The sequence below is a fragment of the Podarcis gaigeae genome (genome assembly GCF_964106915.1).
Source record: "Podarcis gaigeae genome assembly, chromosome: 4".
In the NCBI taxonomy this organism is placed as follows: domain Eukaryota; kingdom Metazoa; phylum Chordata; class Lepidosauria; order Squamata; family Lacertidae; genus Podarcis; species Podarcis gaigeae.
In genome coordinates, this window is record NC_139677.1 from 105769291 (window position 1) to 105789132 (window position 19842).

General features: G+C 44.2%; 3 protein-coding genes across 3 annotated transcripts in view; 2 read left to right on the forward strand and 1 right to left on the reverse strand.

The window, feature by feature from the left end:
- Positions 1-19842, forward strand: part of LOC310843269 (uncharacterized protein) — a 217324-nt gene that overhangs the window by 35625 nt on the left and 161857 nt on the right. The gene's annotated exons all lie outside the window — the stretch shown is intronic.
- Positions 1968-11938, forward strand: LOC310843544 (uncharacterized protein). The gene is made up of 3 exons (XM_083737085.1): positions 1968-2069; positions 2188-2314; positions 9008-11938. The coding sequence occupies exons 2-3, from the start codon at positions 2281-2283 to the stop codon at positions 10168-10170; spliced, it is 1197 nt and encodes a 398-aa protein (XP_083593211.1). The 5' UTR covers positions 1968-2069; positions 2188-2280; the 3' UTR covers positions 10171-11938.
- On the reverse strand, positions 13478-14738 carry LOC310843639 (olfactory receptor 51H1-like). Its single transcript, XM_083737271.1, has one exon. The coding sequence runs from the start codon at positions 14653-14655 to the stop codon at positions 13696-13698; it is 960 nt and encodes a 319-aa protein (XP_083593397.1). The 5' UTR covers positions 14656-14738; the 3' UTR covers positions 13478-13695.

A 19842-nucleotide genomic window follows, 5' to 3' on the forward strand; every position in this document is an offset into this window, starting at 1 on the left:
TTATTTGTCTTCGCCTGCCGCTCCGATCCCAGAAATCCATTAATCAGCAGTCTTATCTCCCGACCTTTGCTTGACGTATGTGCTTTAACATCTTCCAATTATATATTTCCAATTATATTTTCATGTTAAAGCAAACCAGCACGCGCAGATTGGAGACGGCGTCCGGGAAGAGCCGACCACACCGAGGGCTGAGCCAAGTGACCGGCGCACCCCCTTCTCTCGAATCTGGGGTTCATTGTGGCCACCGCTGGCAAGGTGCTCCCCCCCATATCCTTGGGGGGGGGGGAAGACTGCATACTTCCCATAGCAGCCTCTTAATTACCTCGTGTGGGTCGGAGAGATGTTATTGTCGGCCATCTTCCAATGCGCCACCTGGTGGCCCCCCTGTTAGTTTTCCGACTCCTGTGTGAATCCTTTTCATCTTTTGTTGGGGGAGATAGTTGGGGCCAAGAGCCCAGAGGAGGGGAAATATATATTTCTTTTTTATAAATGATTTTTATTTGTTTTGCATATAATCACATTACATAACATCGTATCCTCTTGTTTTATCTCTTTGGCTCGACTGAGCCTTACGACTTCCCTCCCTCCTGTCTGTTGGTTTACAAAATTAAACTTTACAGCTTTTCATTTTGCTTTGTATCCTATCCTTGTTATATCATTACCTCTACCTGAATAGGTAGCAATTTCACCTTATAGATCTTCAGATAAGCCTGCTAATGATGTTAATTGCTTACAGTTGTCGTTCAGATATAATACAAATTTGTTCTAGTCCTTTTGGAATACTTGCTCTCGCTGGTTCCGGATTCTTTCCCCCAGTTTCACCAGTTCTGCAAAGTCCATCATTTTCATCTGCCACCCTTCTTTTGTTGGTAACTCCTGGTGTTTCCATCTTTGGGCTAACAAAATTATTGCCACAGTTGTTGCACATAAGAACAATTTTTTATCTTGTCTCGGTATCTCTCTACCCACTATGCTTAATAAAAAAGCTTTTGGTTTTTAACAAGGGTGTCTTTAAACATTTTCTTTAACTCATCATATATAATTTCCCAGAAAGCTTTTACGTCTTTACATGTCCACCACATATGGTAAAAAGTACCTTCCTTTTCCTTACATTTCCAACGTTCATTTTTTGTTCTATACATTTTGGCCAGTTTAACTGGTGTTAAATACCACCTGTACATCATTTTCATAACATTTTCTTTAAGCATACTGCATGCTGTGAAATTAATACTTTCATTCCATAACCTCTCCCAATCTTCTAACTGTATACTATGCCCAATAGCTTTAGCCCATTGTATCATTAATGATTTTACCTCCTCATCTTTAGTATGCCATTCCAATAATAATTTATACATTTTTGACAATATTTTTGTTTTATCATTCAATAAATCTCTCTTAAATCTAGATCTTTTTGTTTCAAAACCATTTTTCTTTTTATCCTGTTCAAACACTTCATTTATCTGACGATAATGCAACTAATCCCTCAATAATTCTTTTGTTTCCTCAAACGTTTTTAATTTTAACTGGTTTCCTTCCTCCACCACTAAATCTCTGTAGGTGGCTCATTTTTCTTCCATATTTATTTTTTTTAACTGCAATCACTTCCAATGGTGAGAGCCACTATGGAGTTTTACATTCTAATAGACTTTATATCTATTCCACACCTCATAAATTGTCTTTCTTATAATGTGGTTCAGGAATTCTTTATGCATTTTTACCTTCTCATACAGTAAGTAGCATGCCATCCAAATCTGTTATATCCTTCCAGATCTAACTTCTTGTTGTTTGTTAAGGGATTGGATTTAGTTAAAGAATAGAGATCTGTTAGATCGGGAAATATTTTTCTTCACAACTAACATCTGAAATACTCTCAATCATCAGCAGGCAAGACTTTCTCAAATGCTCCTCTGTAGTTTGAGATGCACTGATTTACCTGTGAGACAAGAAGGCACTCTAGGCCTCCGCCTTACCTTTTTCCTCTTGCAGGTGACACAGTGATACTGGCTAGACCTCTTCAACCATCTCTGAATGGGGACAGAAGAGAAGCAGCGGCTGTGGAACCAGATCAGGTCAGGGGAAGCTGCCTTGCGGGGACAGAGGCCAAGGGGTGGAATAATGTCCTAGCTCAAGGAGTGGTGGTGAACAACAGTGTTGTCTCAGAGGAGGACATTTCCTTTTTTCTTTCAGGGTCCAGTGTGCTTTGAAAATGTTGCTGTTTATTTCACGGACGAGGAATGGGGTTTGCTGGATCCGAACCAGAGAGCTCTGCATAAGGATGTCATGGAGGAGAATCATGAGATCGTGGCCTCTCTTGGTAAGGCTCCTGTCAGGTCTGGCAAGGCTCTCCCACACAAGACGCGACAGGCTGGAAGTTGTTTTACCTTCTGATTTATTAAGCAATTACTGAGCTCAGTAGCCCAGCTTCTGTAACGCATCAATCACTACCAGAGTCAGGTGCTGCCCTAAATTTCCATCGTTTTCCCAGGCAACCTAAATTCCACCTCCGGGTCCCCCTGTTTCTGGTCCTGCGCAAAGCTAATACAGTGGTGCCCCGCAAGACGAATGCCTCGCAAGACGGAAAACCCGCTAGACGAAAGCATTTTCCGTTTTGGAGGTGCTTCGCAAAACGAATTTCCTATGGGCTTGCTTCGCAAGATGAAAATGTCTTGCAAGTTCCTGCGGGTTTTTTTTTCCTTCCTCCCCCTTTTTCCCAAGCCACTAAGCCGCTTAACAGCTGATCTGCTAAGCCGCTTAACAGCTGATCCGCTAAGCCGCTTAATAGCTGATCCGCTAAGCTGCTTAACAGCTGATCCGCTAAGCCGCTTAATAGCTGATCCGCTAAGCCGCTTATCAGCTGATCCGCTAAGCCCGCTAAGCAGCTAATAGCGCTAATCCGCTAATCCGCTAATGGGCTTGCTTCGCAAGATGAAAAAACCTCAAGACGAAGAGACTCGCGGAACGGATTCTTTTCGTCTTGCGAGGCACCACTGTACCTTATTATTTCTTCTGGTCTTGGGGTAGTCTGGTTCTGTTAGCCCCCCATTGTCTAGAGTGGATTCTAACGGTTCCCCTCCTTCTGTGGCTTCCTCTGTGTTGTTTTGACATTCCACAGGCTGCATTCCAGAGCTTGTCTCTTCCTGACTATGCGAAGGACTCCAGTTCCTGCTCCCCCCAGTTTGCACTCCCTCCTCTCTGGATTTCTCGCTTTCTGTCAGAGCAAAAGCGTCCCTGACATCCCCCCCCCCCCGCAGCCTCGCTGCCTGCCATGGAGGGCTCTCAAAACTGGCCTCCACCATCCCTCAGTCTCCTCTGCTTTTTCTCTTCCTCACTGAGGTCTGCCTCCACTTTCCAGGTTTGGGCTTGTGTGGTTAATGACAGTCAAACTGTCTCTGCAAGTCGGGGGCGTGCACATTCTCACTTTTCTCCCATGAATTTTCCTCAGCCGTATAGCCCTTCCACGAAACTAAATACTGTAACTTCCTTCTGTGAAACCTAGAATCCAGTATCTCCGCAACCTCATACTCCTCTTGGTCATCAACCAGGACTGGAGGAGGCGGTGCCTGCCTAGGTTTCTGGTACTGGTGTGCCGGAACAAATGGTGATAGGAGTGCCCTGTGGAAAACAGGATGGATTATCATGGAGTTAGGCAACTTAAGCCTGAATGATACAGGGTTAATCTGTTCTACTACTTCAAAAGGCCCTAACCTCCGTGGTTTCAGTTTCCTGTACCTCCACTTCATGGGCAAATCTTTCCCTGGCAAGCATACCTGATCCCCCACTTTAATCTCCTTGCCCTGCTGCCTATGCTCATCAGACCCTTCTTGTACGTTGCCTTAGCCATGCCTAGTTTTTCCCATAGCAGTTCAAGTCCCGCATTTCTTCCATTAATTGTTTTGCTGCCGGTACTGGCAGGTTACTCCACGAATCAGGAAATGCCCTTGGATGTCATCCGTGGCTGGCGACAAATGGAGTCTGCAATATGCACAGCATTGTTGTAAGTGAACTCTGCCAAGCTCAACTTGTTCAGCCAGTCATCTTGCTGATAGTTCACATAACAATGAAGGTACTGCTGCAACGTCGCATTGGTTTTCTCTGACTCTCTATTGGTTTGCGAGTGCCTTGCCGATGTCAGGCACACCTCTACACCCAACAACTGCATTAGTCTCCTCCAAAATTGGGAGGTAAATTGTGCCCCTCAATCAGAGATTACCTTCAGAGGTAATCCGTGTAGCTTTTAACGTGGTCCACAAACATCCTGGCCATTTCTTGAGCCGATGGCAGTTTCTGGCAGGACACAAAGTGTGCCATTTTCATGAACAAGTCTAGTACTACCCATTTATAGTCTGTTTCTGCGAGGCTGGAAGATCTGTGATGAAGTCCATCGCAACTGCTGCCCATGGTCCTTGTGGTGTCAGTAGTGGCTGTAGCAATCCCATCGGCTCCAAGACAACAATGCTCATTTACACCACAAAGAACTCATAACCCACCTACTTTCAGCAGCCAGAAACACCATAACCAGACACTGGAGAGACCTGTCAGGAGTAAGCATGGACCAATGGTACCAAATAGTATGGGAAACAGCCCTACTAGAAAAATTAACTAACAAACTGAAACTGACACGGGGACAAACAGAAGAAGACACCTTCACCCCGGTATGGCTCCCCTTTATCACATACACAGCCCAACAGGACAATGACAATAATCCACCAACAGCATACAAATCAATATGGCTAACCTGATCCAAAACACCCACCCACCTCACTCACACACGAAAACAAAGATCACCACAGCCAATCACAAACAAACAATCATACCGTAGGCCAACCCCAACCTCTCTCACCACCAAAGGAACACAAGTGAACAACACAAGCACGCTGACACCAAACTCTACATACATTAAGCATAATAGAAACACCGCTACCCGACCCCACCCCCATCCAACTCCCCTCCCTCCACCCCCTTTCTTTTTTTCTCTTTTTTCTTCTCCCCCTAAAAAAAAAAAGCAATCCCATCGTCGCTTCCCGGGGTGTTTTGGTCCATTGACAAGGTCTTACATGCTCTCACATACTCTCTCGTCTCTTTTCATATCTTTGGCCACCAAAATTTTCTCTTCAAATCACAGACTCTTGTAGTGTCCCAAATGACCTGCTGTGGGATTGTTGTGACACTGCTGTAGCACTCTGGAGCGCAACACCCCTTCTGGAACATAAACCACCACTTCCTTGAACAGCAAGGCTTCTCTCTTGGTGAAACTCTCGGCTGCATCCTCACCTTTCTGTATTGCCTCAAACTTGCTTTCCAGGAAGCCATCCATTGCCGTCTGTCTTTCGAAGTCTGCAGTTTCCACCATTGGTGTCGCTGGCAGTTGTAATTGCTCCGGTTTCAGAATATGTCTCGGTCCAGTGTTTAACTCCCCCTCCAGATAGTCTGGCTTCTGGGACAGGGCATACACCTTCTTGATCTGGTGCCCTGGCAGATTTGGAAGTTGAACTGAGCAAAAAACTGCGCCCATCTGATTTGCCTCTGGTTCAGGTGTCTTGCCGTTTGCCAGTATTCTAAGTTCTTGTGGTCTGTGCACACCTCCACTTAGTGTTGTGCCCCTTCAAGGAAGTACCGTATTTTTCGCTCTATAACACGCACCTGACCATAACACGCACATAGTTTTTAGAGGAGGAAAACAAGAAAAAAAATATTCTAAACGAAACAGCAGATGTATGATTTTTGTGGTTCATGCTGTGGCCACAGACATGTGATCTGACGGTGAGTTTGGGGTAGCCCAATGCAAAAATCCTGAGGATCCATGTGGATCCGTGCTTTGTAACCACGTTTTAAGTGGGGAGGGAAGGAAAAGCACTCAAGGGACAAGGAACACGCGTGGGGTGGGTGGAGAAGGATGCTGTTAATAATGCAGAAGAGGGGTATAAGAGGAGAAGGCTCCTCTCCTCTCCCGCTTTGCTCCTTTAAAGCAAGCAGGCTCTCTGTCCCTCTCTCCTCCCCACTCAGCAGCTCTTCCCCCGCTTTGCTGTTTCAAAGCAAGCCATGGAGGAGGGAAGGAAGGGGAACCATGGATCCTCTGCTCACGACTGCAGCAGATCCCCCGCCATCTGTAGGCATTCGCTCCATAACACGCACAGACATTTCCCCTTACTTTCTAGGAGGAAAAAAGTGAGTGTTATGGTGCAAAAAATATGGTATCTCCAAACTGCTATGGCCTCTCTTCTGGCAAGCAGTTCTCTCTCCCAAATGGTGTGGTTCTGTTCTGAAGTGTTCAACTTCCTGGAGTGAAAGGCACATGGCCTCAGATCACTCTGGCTGTTCTCTTGCAGTAACACCACTCCTATGGCTCTTTCTGATGCGTCCATTTCCATTACCAATGGTCGCTGTGGGTCTGCGTGGTGCAGATACTCTTCTGCAGCGAACATCTCCTTGAGCCTCTCAAATGCATCTTGGCCTCTGCTGTCCACCTGAACGGCTTTTTGCCCCTCAGACAGTTCATAAGAAGAGTCGTGAGTTGCGAATATCCGGGCATGAACTTGTGGTAATAATTAGCAAAGCCCAAGAACCTCTGCAAATCTTTTTTGGTCTTTGGCTTCTGCCACTCTAGCACCGCCTACACCTTGGCCGGGTCCATGTACACCCCTTCACGATGTCCCAAAAACTCCACTTCCTTGATGTGAAACTGGCACTTTTCCAACTTCACATAGAGGCTGTGTGTCCTCAGTCTGCACAGCACCTCCGTCACATGCTGAGTGTGCTCTTCTGGGTTCTCTGAATAAATCAAGACGTCATCGAGATAACACAGAACCGTATTGTCCAATAACCCTGCCAGTACGTGATTGATGAATGCCTGAAATGTGGCTGTGCCCGATTGTAATCCAAATGCCATAACTAAGTATTCAAAACTTCCATATCTGGTATTAAATGCCATTTTCCACTCATCACCTTGTTTCACTCGTATCAAGTTGTACGCCCCCCTCAGGTGCAGCTTGGTGAAAATTTTCACTGACAATAACCTCTCCAGCAGGTCACCAATATGGGGCAAAAGGTACTGGCTGGGAATCATGAGGTGGTTGCTTTTTCTATAGTCCACCACAATACGGCGTTCTAGGGTGTCCTTGTTCACAAAGAACACTGGTGACTCACTGTCGGGAATTCAAGCCCATATCAGGAGAAACTGGCAACAATCCTAGGCACCCGGCTTGATTCCCTATTGACCTCCCTGGCTGCATTCCCCAGCAAGCGCAGGCTAGGTCTCGATCGGCGATTCTTCTCAAATGTGAGAAGAACACCCCCCCTCTTTCCTGCCCCCCCCTGGCAGGGGAAAGAGATAGACAGAAATGTATTTACATGCTTTTATTTCTGTCTTTGCAGTGTTACAAAAAACATGACAGCTCTCTTCAAACTCCAGCAGTGTAGTGACAAACACTTCCTGTACTTCCAGGACAGGAACAAACGGAAGAGCTCATATTACACTCTGAGCTAATTCCGGTGCTTCGCACTGTGAATTGACTGTCCCTCTGTGAATTGACTGCCCACGGGCAGTCCCAACATTCCCATCATGTTTACTTTTCAAGCTAGCACTTTGCAGCAGCATTGCTTCAGTATCGTAACACTCACCAGGCGCCCTTGACAGCCAAATAAACCCATACTCCAATTTCTTCAGAAAATTGTAATCATAATCGTCCATAAAATAAAGCAATTCCGTTCTGAAGGCATGGTACTCCTCTGGTTTGCCGGACTACTGGGACGGGCTTGCAAAAGAAGTCTTATGTGCTCTGAGAACTCTGTCTGCAGCCGCAGTCTCTCTTCTGAGAATGCTCCTGGTAGCGTATCTAGCTGCGATTTCAACTGCCAGCTGTATTGCCGGAGCTCATCAAGGGGGTCCCTTATCTAGGCTGGTCCCTCTCCCACTCCTCCGGCCCCTTCTGGTCCCCCGGCCCATTGTACTTGCCACTCTCTGGGGTCTGTCAGTGTGAGAGAGGTTGAGTGCAGCAGGCTGTGAGGTCTGGTAAGGCTCTCCCAAACAAGACATGGCAGGCTGGAAGCTGTTTTATCTTCTGATTTATTAAGCAATTACCAAGCTCAGTAGCCTGGCTTCTGTAATACATCAATCACTACCAGAGTCAGTTGCTGCACTGAACTTCCGTCGTTTTCCCAGGCAACCTAAATTCCACCTCTGGGTCCCCCTGTTTCTGGTCCTGTGCAAAGCTAATACCTTATTTTTTCTTCTAGTTTTCAGGGAGTCTGATTTTGTCAGCCCCCCTTTGTCTAGAGTGGATTCAAACGGTTCCCCTCCTCCTGTGGCTTCCTCTGTGTTGTTTTGACATTCCACAGGCTGCGTTCTAGAGCTTATCTCTTCCTATGCAAAGGGCTCCAACTCCTGCTCCCCCCAGTTTGCACTCTCTCCTCTCTGGATTTCTCGCTTTCTGTCAGAGCGAAAGCATCCCTGACAGCTCCCTTTGGGATCAAAATATCTGTTTTAAAATTCAAAGCAGCTCTCTGTGATGAACCTCATATATTTTCACAGAACTCATTAACAAACAGGATTACAACATTCCCACAATTAACCTTGAACAGTAAATTACTGTTTTTTCTGTGAATGTTCTTCCTCCAGTTACAGTTTCTTAAACAATGATCAAGCTGGTCTGAACTACCTAGACCATTTTATCTGTAAACTTCAGAGTTGTTAGGGAAGTTTAAGTAGCTTCTGTCAGCTCTTCTGTTTTTGTTTGTGCTCCTGTCAGTCCATGGTTGACGAAAGAGAAGACTGACATTAGAAACAGAAGGGATGCCATGATGGAGCCAAACAAAATCCGTTCGAAAGAAGAGCCAGGCTTATCAAATCACAGGTTCTCCCCAGGATGTTGATCCCCATTAATTAATGCACCCAACCCTTCAGAAAACAATCCATCTAACCCACTTGTGTTATTCCTCTGTGACCAATGTTAAAAGGTATTTTTCATTAATTTCTCCCTGAGGCTCTAATCCATTTCTCTCTTCATTGCAGGTAGTGATGAACTGGAAATCAAGAACAAGGGTGACCATGGCAAAATCTCCACAGTGGAGAAGAAGTATAAATATATTGAATGTGGAAAACGTTCCCATTCCTCTTCCCATCAAAGAAATCCCATTGGGAAGAAACCTTATAAGTGCTTGGAATGTGGAAAGAGCTTCAGTCAGAGCACCCATCTCACTTCCCATCAAAGAATTCATACAAGAGAGAAACCATATAATTGTTTGGAATGTGAAAAGAGCTTCAGTAACAGCTCCTCTCTCACTTCCCATCAGAGAATTCATACAGGGGAGAAACCCTATCAGTGCGGGGAATGTGGAAGGAGCTTTAGTCAGAGTGGCCATCTCACTTCCCATCAAAGAATTCATACAGGGGAGAAACCCTATTTGTGTGTGGAATGTGGAAAGAGCTTCAGTAAGAGCTCCCTTCTCACTTCCCATCAAAGAATTCATACAGGGGAGAAACCCTATCAGTGTGGGGAATGTGGAAAGAGCTTCAGTAACAGTTTTTCTCTCACATCTCATCAAAGAATTCATACAGGGGAGAAACCCTATCATTGTGGGGAATGTGGAAAGAGGTTTAGTCAAAGTGGCCATCTCACTTCCCATCAAAGAATTCATACAGGTGAGAAACCCTATCAGTGCATGGAATGTGGAAAGAGCTTCAGTGTGAGCTCTTATCTCACTTCCCATCGAAGAACTCATACAGGAGAGAAACCCTATCAGTGCATGGAATGTGGAAAGAGCTTCAGTCAGGGCTCCTCTCTCACTTCCCATCAAAGAATTCACACAGGCGAGAAACCCTATCAGTGTGGGGAATGTGGAAAGAGCTTCAGTTGGAGCTCCGATTTCACTTCCCACCAAAAAATTCATACAGGGGAGAAACCCTATCAATGTTTGGAATGTGGAAAGAGCTTCAGTTTGAGCTCCTATCTCACTTCCCATCAAAGAATTCATACAGGGGAGAAACCCTATCAGTGCCTGGAATGTGGAAAGAGCTTCAGGAAGAGCTCCCATCTCACTGCGCATCAAATAATTCATACCAGGGAGAAACCTTATCAGTGCATGAAATGTGGAAAGAGCTTCAGTACAAGCTCCTATCTCAGTTTCCATGAAATAATTCATACAGAGGAGAAACCCTTCATTCTACAGCTTTAGGAGCCAGGCAAATCCACATCTTTTTAACCAGGCCTTTGGCTGATTGACATCTAATGCCCTTTTAAAATATGGTGGGGATGGGGTTATAGATGTGTATTTTGCGGTTTTATATTGTATTTTTATGTTGTAACCGTCCTGAGACCTGTGAGTGTAGGGAATAGGAGCCAACTCTTAGAGGCCAATGGGTCTTTGCCCCCCCAATAAGATATTTGAGGGGGCCACCATCCAGTTGATAGGCATTGCCATTCAAATGGTGTGCATAATAATAATAATAATAATAATAATAATAATAATAGTAATAATTTATTATTTATACCCCGCCCATCTCCCTGAGTTTCTCCAGCCACCCAATCGAGTGTTAAGAACAATACAGCATTAAATATTAAAAACTTCCCTAAACAGGGCTGCCTTCAGATGTCTTTTAAAGATAGGATAGCTGCTTATTTCCTTCACTTCTGAAGGGAGGGCGTTCCACAGGGTGGGTGCCACTACCGAGAAGGCCTTCTGTCTGGTTCCCTGTAATCTCACTTCTCGCAATGAGGGAACCGCCAGAAGGCCCTTGGAGCTGGATCTCAGTGTCCGGGCTGAACAATGGGTGGAGACCCTCCTTCAGGTATACAGGATCCTGTGATTGATAGTGCAAGGTGGGCTTTACCTTGCCCCCCACCAATATTTTATTCGTATCATCACCACTGGGTCGGGAGGTATTCAATTTAAATAAATACATAAATCGCTTTCCTTTGCAAATGTTCCAGCTTGTCAATATCCTTATTTATTATCATTTTTAAATTTATGTGCCCTTCATTTGAAGATTTCACAACATAAACATAAGGATGAAGGCATGACTTTCTCAAAAACAAGTCATGCCAGAAAAACCTCTCTTTTTCTTTTTTTTTCTTTTTTCATTGATCAGGGGTCTGTTGTGGAAATAGTGCATCTTTATTTCAGTATGGCTTTTGATGAAGTCCCTCATGATATTTTTGCGAGGAAGCTGGTAAAATGTGGGCTGAATGAGGTAACTGTTAGCTGGATTTGACTGACCAAACCCGAACAGTACTCCTTCATGATTCTTCATCATCCTGGGGAAAAGTGATAAGTGGGGTGTTGCAGGGTTCTGTCCTGGGCCTGTTGTTGTTCAACGTCTTTATAAATGACTTGGATGAAGGAACTGAGGGGATGCTCATCACATTTGAGGATTACATCAAACAGGGAGCGGAGGCCAATGTCGCAGAAGGCAGAATTAGATCAAGGGCAGGAATAGTACCACTTTATTTTGCCTAGAATACTGTGTTCAGTTCTGGGCACCACAATTTAAGTATTTTAAATTTTGTTTGCCTGGGGAAATCAGAAGGTAGGGGGAACACTATCCATACTCCTTTTATAACACGTGGCCAATGTTTATTGAATACATATATTGTTAAGACTGTTGCCGGAATCCACCCAGCACTCAAGGGAAAATGTGGCGTGATCTTTTTGAGTAATCAAATGAAACTTGTAACACATGGCAGGAAGAAAGTGTGCAAATTCATCAGGACAAGTTCTTTGTTTTTACTGTTGTAACCATTGCTTTCTGAAAATTCATCTTCTATACCATGAAGATACATCAAAGTAATTTTAAAAAAGAGAGATGGGGAAATAATTAATCTGCTTGCATGTGTTGAGTGTTATTTGGAGACTATAATTTCAGTAATTTCACATTATCTATGTGTTTCTGTGTGTTCAGCACACATGATTGCAGGTGAGACTGAATAAAACACTTCCTAGGAAATTCCCTTTGACTGCTTCTGTATTGTTTCAAATGTGACTTCATTTACACATAAGATCATATTTATTGCTGAAAAATCATGTCATCATTGGCTCCTTAATCTCTACTCCAACAAACCTTGCACTTAACATGAGTAACTTCTTTCCCGCAATTTTTTGGTAGAAATAACTGATATTGGAAAGGAAGAAACGAGGTACAGCTTTTCCCTCAAACTTTTGGAGGAGGTTAAAGTGGGAAATCCCAAGGGAGATTTTGCTTAACAGAGCTTCAGTTCAGCAGGTGAGACTGGGTTTTCACAGGGCACAGCTACAAAACAATGATAGAAAGTTCTCCAACCTTGGCAGGTGGCCGGAATTTCTTTTCAATTGTTTTTATTCATTTTCCAGATTATTACAAGTCATTGCCAAATTAATTCAATTCAGTACAGTTTTCCAAAACATGTTTCCCACTCTCCTTGTAAGATATTGTGGTAATCATTCACTTCTTTCAAAGCCAGCATCCATCTGTGTTTTTATTTATCTGTTTCAATAGGACAGAGCTCACTCAATGTGCTAATTAAGAAGGTCTGCCCCGTGGCACATCAGGACAAAAGCCGATAAAGTAGTTCAAACACAGCAAACAGAGAGTCCTAAAACACCCTTAAACATATGTTGGGAAAGATAGAAATAAAATGAGCATAGTTTGGATGGCCATCTGTCCTGGATGATCTAGCTAAGATTTCTGTATTGGGTCCCTCTTAAGATTCTGTGAGGAGACCAACCTCATGGATTCCAATAGGAAATTCCTTTTAATTCATTTATGGACATTTAAAAACCTTTGGAGAAGTAGTCTCCCTTGCTTTGAACATGATTGTCTATGCCGCAGGAAGGCCTATTCATAAAGAAGCAAGTTTTCTTGCTTCAGCTTTATTTTGTGCCCAGCGTCAAATTAGTCTTCTGGACCCATCTCTTTGACATCTGATGGGAGGGAGGGCACCACCACCGAGAAGGCCCTCTGCCTGGTTTCCTGTAACTCTCACAGCGAGGGAACCGGCAGAAGATCCTTGGAGGAGGACCTCAGCATCTGGGATGAACAATGGGGTGAAGATGCTCCTTCAGGTATACTGGGCTGAGGCTGTTTAGGGCTTTAAAGGTCAACACCAACCTGCCCTGTACTCAGAATGTACCTGCACCTCCATGAACAGCTGTGAGTCCAAGAATATTCACAGGCTGTGCACTTGGTCCTTCAGGAGCACAGTTACCCCTTTCAGGACCAGGGAGTCACTTACACCCACCCACCCCCTTCCCTCCAAAACAGTACTTCTGTCTTGTCAGGATTCAACTTCAATCTGTTAGCCACCATCCATCCTCCAACGGCCTCCAGACACTCACACAGGACATTCACTGTCTCCACTTGTTCTGATTTAAAGGAGAGGTGGAGCTGGGTATCATCCACATACTGGTGGACACCCAGCCCACACCCCCTGATTATCTCTCCCAGTGGCTTCATATAGATGTTGAAAAGCATTGGGGAGAGGCCAGAGCCCAACAACACTTTCTGGACATGACCCAGGAGGAAGGAGCAGAACCACTGTATAACTGTGCCCCCATCTCCCAACACCTCTAGCTGGTCCAGATGCATGGTATCAAAGCCCACTGAGAGTTCCAGCAGAACTAGGAATCAGCTTTCACCTTTGTCCCTAGCCCGCTGGAGATCATTGACCAGTGCAACCAAGGCAGTTTCACTCCCATGATGAGACAGAAGACACGGCAGAAGACACATCACTCCCTATACTTCCCTAACTTCAAAATGCTGCATATCCTCTGCCGAATCTGCTGGGTCTTCACACTGTACACAATGGGATTAAGAAGTGGTGGGACTGCAACATAGATGTTGGCCATAAGCATGTGAACAATGGGGGAAAGGTGCTTCCCATATCGATGTGCCATACTTACGCCAATCATTGGGACGTAAAAAATCAAGATGGCAGCAATGTGGGATACGCAGGTGTTGAGAGCCTTCAGACATTCTTTGCGGGAGGCAATGCTCAAAGCAGTCCTCAAGATCAGAATATAAGATACAAGAATGATGAGAGCATCCAACACTACAGTGCACATGACTACGATCAAACCATATAGGACGTTGACTCTGGTGTCCGCACAGGCTAACTTCATGGCATCTTGGTGGAGACAGTAGGAGTGAGAAAGGACATTGGATTTGCAGAAAGGGAGCCGTTTAATGAGAAAGGGGATGGGGAAGCAGACAGACAGGCCTCTTGAAAAGAGAATTATACCAGTTTTCACAATTACAGAATTTGAAAGCAGTGATCTGTATCTTAGTGGATCACGGATGGCAATGAACCGGTCAAAAGCCATTGCCACAAGAATGCCAGACTCTGCCCATTGAAATATATAGATAAAGAACATCTGGCTGATGCAGGCGTTGAATGGGATTTCCCTTGAGTCAAACCAATAGACTCCCAGCATTGTTGGCATGGTGGACATGGAGAGGCCCAGATCCGAGCAGGCAAGCATGGAAAGGAAGAAGTACATGGGCTCATGGAGGCTTGGGTCAGTCTTGATGACATAGAGGATAGTGAAATTCCCAAGCAGAGTCAGGGCGTAGAGCACAAACAGTGGGAAGGCCACCCAAGAGTTCTTCTCCTGCATCCCAGGGATGCCAATCAGGACAAAGAATTGGTGGCTCACAAGGCTGCTGTTGAATCTGGTGATGGAGGACATTGTTCCCCAAGTGTATTTGGTGGGAAAATGCTAAGTTGTAATAAGCTGTGAATATTTGCTATAAAGGACTTTGGGAAATACTCAAGTTGTAGACAAGTGTTCAGGTGCTTTCTCTGTGCCTGAGAGTGGAGCCCCAAACTTATTCAGGGAAGGAAAGTTAGCCCTCAGTGCTCATTCTGTCCTGTGCAGATAAGCTCCCCAACTCGAATATTAAGTCAATCTCCGGCACTCACCCTCCTCCAAACAGTGTTATTTTTTAAAAAAGAAGGTCTATGCCATTATACCTGGCTCTTTTGTCAAAGAGACACTTAAAGCATCTTACAAAGTTGAGTAAGAAATTGCATAGGAGTCCTCACCCTCGAAATTACTATATGAAAGACATGACATGAAAAGAAAGAGGGATGGAGTGGGATGGAGGGTGATTGGGAATGCTTTCTCAAATTAAATTATTACAATGATCACTTGAGGTGAAAACAGGCCAGCAACTCAAAGGCTGCTGGTCTCTCAGCATATGCAATGACATAGCAGCCTGGTGGAATTTTACCATCACTTGTGTAGCCGATGAATCTCAAAAGCCAGCAGAATACAGATTATAGGGGATCTGATAGATGTTCTCCAACATGGACTCACTAATAATAGAATTGTAGAGTTGAAAAGGACCCCTGCAAAGCAGGAATGAGAAGTCCTGTGTTCAAAATCTTTTTTCAGCCACAAAGTCACTGGATGGTCTCTCCCCGACTCTGTTATCCAAGAATGATACTGGTTTGCAGTGCAGGGCTTCTGGGAGGATCAAGGAGAGAAAATGTGCAGAGTAATTTAATTCTTACATGCTCTATCAAAGTGTGAAGTGTTGTTGTTGAGTATTGGTGATGGAGATCTCATCGTGTGGCTCTGGCAAATTCACAGCCTCTCCATCTCTCCTCTGCAAAATAGAAATAAACACCACAGTGTAATAGTTAAATTAGAAAGGATATATCTAAATGACGGAATGGATAGTTAAATGGGGAGGATTGGACATGTCTCACCCTAGCTCCTCCTCTTCTGTGAAGACATTGAAACGGAGGTCCTGAATTTTTCACCTCCAGTGGGTGAAAGGGTTGAAATCAGTTTGACTTTTAATAATTTAATTTACAAAAAAACCAACAAACAAACATTCAATAATACACACAGACACACACACACACAGAGAGAGAGAGAGAGAGAGAGAGAGAGAGAGAGAGAGAGAGGGAGGGACCTCGAGGTACAAACGCCTCAGGTTACAAATACTTCAGGTTACAAACTCTGCTAACCTGGAATATTTGCCTAGAGTTGAGAACTTTAACCCAGGATGAGAACGGAAATCATGTGCCAGCGGTGCAGCGGCAACAAGAAGCCCTATTACTGAAAGCATGCTTCTAGTTAAGAACAGTTTCAGGTTAAGAATGGATCTCTGGAACGAATTAAGTTCGTAACTAGAGGTACCACTGTATATGAATAAAAAAATCCAAACAAAATTCAATAAAAGATTCCAAGAACTAGATTAGTATATGATAAAGAGAGCCAAGAGGAATTTAGCTATCATTTTAATAGCTACTCCCAGATGTCAATGTTCTTAAGTGGTGGTTAGCGGAGGGAAGTCAGGTATTTGGAATATAGGAGCCAGAAAGCCCCAAATAGAAATTCATTCCAAGTAAAAATGTTCAAAATGTTCCATAAAATGTTCAAAATAAAATGGTGAAGTCTGACATCCCTCTCCCCCGCGTGGGAAACCACGGGCACAGAAGAAGAAGAAGAAGAAGAAGAAGAAGAAGAAGAAGAAGAAGAAGAAGAAGAAGAGTTTGGATTTGATATCCCGCCTTTCACTCCCCTTCAGGAGTCTCAAAGCGGCTCACATTCTCCTTTCCCTTCCTCCCCCACAACAAACACTCTGTGAGGTGAGTGGGGCTGAGAGACTTCAGAGAAGTGTGACTGGCCCAAGGTCACCCAGCAGCTGCATGTGGAGGAGTGGAGACGCGAACCCGGTTTCCCAGATTACGAGACTACCGCTCTTAACCACTACACCACACTGGCAGTAAAAACTCCAGGTTATTGGTTCCTGTTCCAGAAATCCAGTTGCTTTCCTGAGTGGCCCAAACCTTCTCCCCAATGTGAAATTCTGAAATGAATCCCAGTCTCACTCTGGCTAGCCCAGCGTGAATTGCAGCATTTCCCCCTTTGATGACAATGAGCTTAATGGCCATCATATTGATAATTACGGTATATTCTCATCAAAGTACAGTATGCTAGTACTGAATCCATATGATACTTCAACATATTATCATCATCATCTGCAATTACCAAAAAAGAACTCTGAGTAATATCCACAATATTTAGCTGACCACCTCCAATAAAATATAGCATACAACACGGAAATAAAATCAGAAACAAATGCAAGCCATCACCATAATCTCATGGCCTCCTGATTGATGATGATCTCTCTGAAGTTAATCAAAGGAAAACTCATCTGTTTTATATCTCATGAATTTGCCTGAATTTAGGACAGAGGACACAAACCTGACACGATTTCTCCCAGGATGAATGCTGAGTCTGCCTTTGCTGTTCCATGAGGGATTCTGCCTATGCTTTTTTATGTCAGGAAGGGTTATAGTGATAATGTTTGCCCTTAGGGAGACAAGCTGTTCCCAGACTGTTAGATATCTGGGCAGAGATTTTTGAAATCCCGTTGGCAATTACTAGGAATCTCCACACATCCTGCCAAGGGCCTGCAGTTCTGCTCCCAGAGGCATTCCAGAGACCACCTGGGCTCCCACCTTCCATGAAACCAGAGAACTTGGATGTAGATGGAATATAAAAAGAGAGAGGACCCTCCTCCCCACAGATCTGAGGACCACTAAAACGTGTGTGTTTAAGCAAAAGGATGACATTATCGTCCTCTAGATTTAAATGAGGTTGAAATAGTAAATGTATCATTTCAAACCAAGGAAAGACCTCACTTGGCAAAACAATATAACTCAGGTGGTTAGGAAGGCCCAACAGAGACTCCATTTCCTCAAGGTCTTGCGAAAGATCAATGTTAAACAACAATTGATGACCTCCTTCTACCAGTCCACAATAGAAAGATTCCTCTCATATTGTATCACAGTGTGGTACGTTGGCTTGACAGCCACGGACAGGAAGTCTTTACAGAGGGTGGTGAACACAGCACATGATATCATGGGCTGTCCCCAGGGGGTTGGACTCGATGGCCCTTGTGGTCTTCCAACTCTATGGTTCTATGAGCCCTCTAGATGACATTGCAAGGGATTGTTGCCTTAGGAGAGTGAGAAAAATTCTCAGGGATGATTCATACCCTGACCCGCACCTCTTTAATCTTCTATTCTCGGACAGGAGATATAGAAGTATAACCAGTGGTACCAACAGGCTAAAAAACAGTTTCTATCCGTGGGCTGTTAGACTGCTGAACAGAAAATAATATAGTGCAACTGACTTTCGGGGTTGGTGTGTTGTGCGACAAGCACACAGAGTGCAATGAGATTGAGTGTTTGTGGGGGAGGGAGGGAGGCTTGGTTAATTTCATTGTACACAGGTACATTGACAATAAAGGTATTATTATTATTATTATTATTATTATTATTATTATTATTAACACAAGTGAAAAGAATGGTGGTTACACAAAACATTACTTGGATTTCAGCGCCCCTTTACCAGTATTTATTAATTCTCGTATTTGGTCTATGTTCCTATGCAGTTAGTTGCTAAGTCAAGCAAAAATACCACATCCTGAGTGCAAGTTCTAAACATCTACAGTCATAAGAAGAGGGTTGACTTAGACTGCAGGATTCTGTCTAACCAGTTATAAATGCATTCTGGCCACATGCTCTAAACCTCTCCAGTTTTCGGGTGTGAATCGATCTGAACTGCTAATGTCTAACTGGTTGCATTTGTGGTTTAAGGGGAAAAGCAACATTCTCATTCCTCACAGTTGGATCCCAATGTCAGGCTCCAGGGAAATCTGATTCTCGCCCCCCTCACGGCAGGCTGCTGAGGAAAGTGAACAAGAAAGCTCTTTATTCAATATCTACAGAGAGAGGCTTAGGAATGCTGCCTCTTGGAGTAATGGCGTTGCTCCGAGTAAACTTCACCCCCTTCCCTTCTCATTCGTCCCCCTTATGATGGCTGCTTAAGGCCAACTGTCTTCTAGCTCTTTGCTCTCTCTGCTTCACTGCTGTCTGGGTTCTGGGAGAAGGGGGGTCTGGAATGCTTTCTAGTGATAACATGTCAGCTGGCTGCTCCGGCTCTGCTTCCCCCTCTTCCTCTCCTTCTCCCAGTATTTCCCAGCTTTGTCCCTCTTCTATCTCTGAGCCATGCCCTTCTGCAAACCACTGTTTTAAATCTATACTGCTTCCCTCTTCTCTGGAAGATTTGGGGGTGAGGGGAGGCGATCTCCACCATTCCTCCTCAGTCCAGTCCCCGACACCCAAGTTGTTCAGGGCTTTGCACATTGAAGTCACTACCTTGAATTGGGCCAGTAGCAAAGAGGCAAACATACAGTTCACGCCTGGTTGGTGCCATGTGATCCATTCTTGCCGCACCTCTTAAACACATGCAGCAGAATTTGGAATCAGCTGCAACTTCTGGAATAAACCAATGAATAGCCCCTCAGACAGTGCATTGCCCTAATTCAGTTGCGAAGGCCACCACACTGTGGGTCCTTGTGGCCAGATTGTACTTCTAAGGAATAATAATAATAATAATAATAATAATAATAATAATAATTTTATATTTTTATTATTTACACTCCGCTCATAGGCGTTGAACCATTGTAGCTGAAAATAGGCACCCTTAGTCATTAAATGACAGCGGTCTCAAGTGGAAAGGCCTGAGGATGTCTATCCATGGCTTTGTGTAGATATTAAGCTGCAGGGGGACATGAGGGAATCAGGCAGGGCCTCCCAGGACAAACGCTAAGGGCCAAAGCAGTCCACCAAGGCCAATGTCTTCTGGCTCCCTGCATCTATTTTGGACCAATACCCTAATAATAATAATAATAATAATAATAATAATAATAATAATAGTAATAAAATAATAATTTATTTATACCCCGCCCTCCACAGTTGGGCTCAGGGCGGCTAACAAGCAATAATAAATCAAGTTGAATGAATATAACTTAAAAACAAGATTAAAATGCAACATTAAAACATTAAAATG

Coding starts and splice junctions, on each gene's coding strand:
- LOC310843544 (XM_083737085.1), top strand. CDS start 2,281: ATGGAGGAGAATCATGAGATCGTGGCCTCTCTTG. Junction 2,315..9,007: donor TGAGATCGTGGCCTCTCTTG/GTAAGGCTCCTG, acceptor TCTTCATTGCAG/GTAGTGATGAACTGGAAATC.
- LOC310843639 (XM_083737271.1), bottom strand. CDS start 14,655: ATGTCCTCCATCACCAGATTCAACAGCAGCCTTGTGAGCCACCAATTC.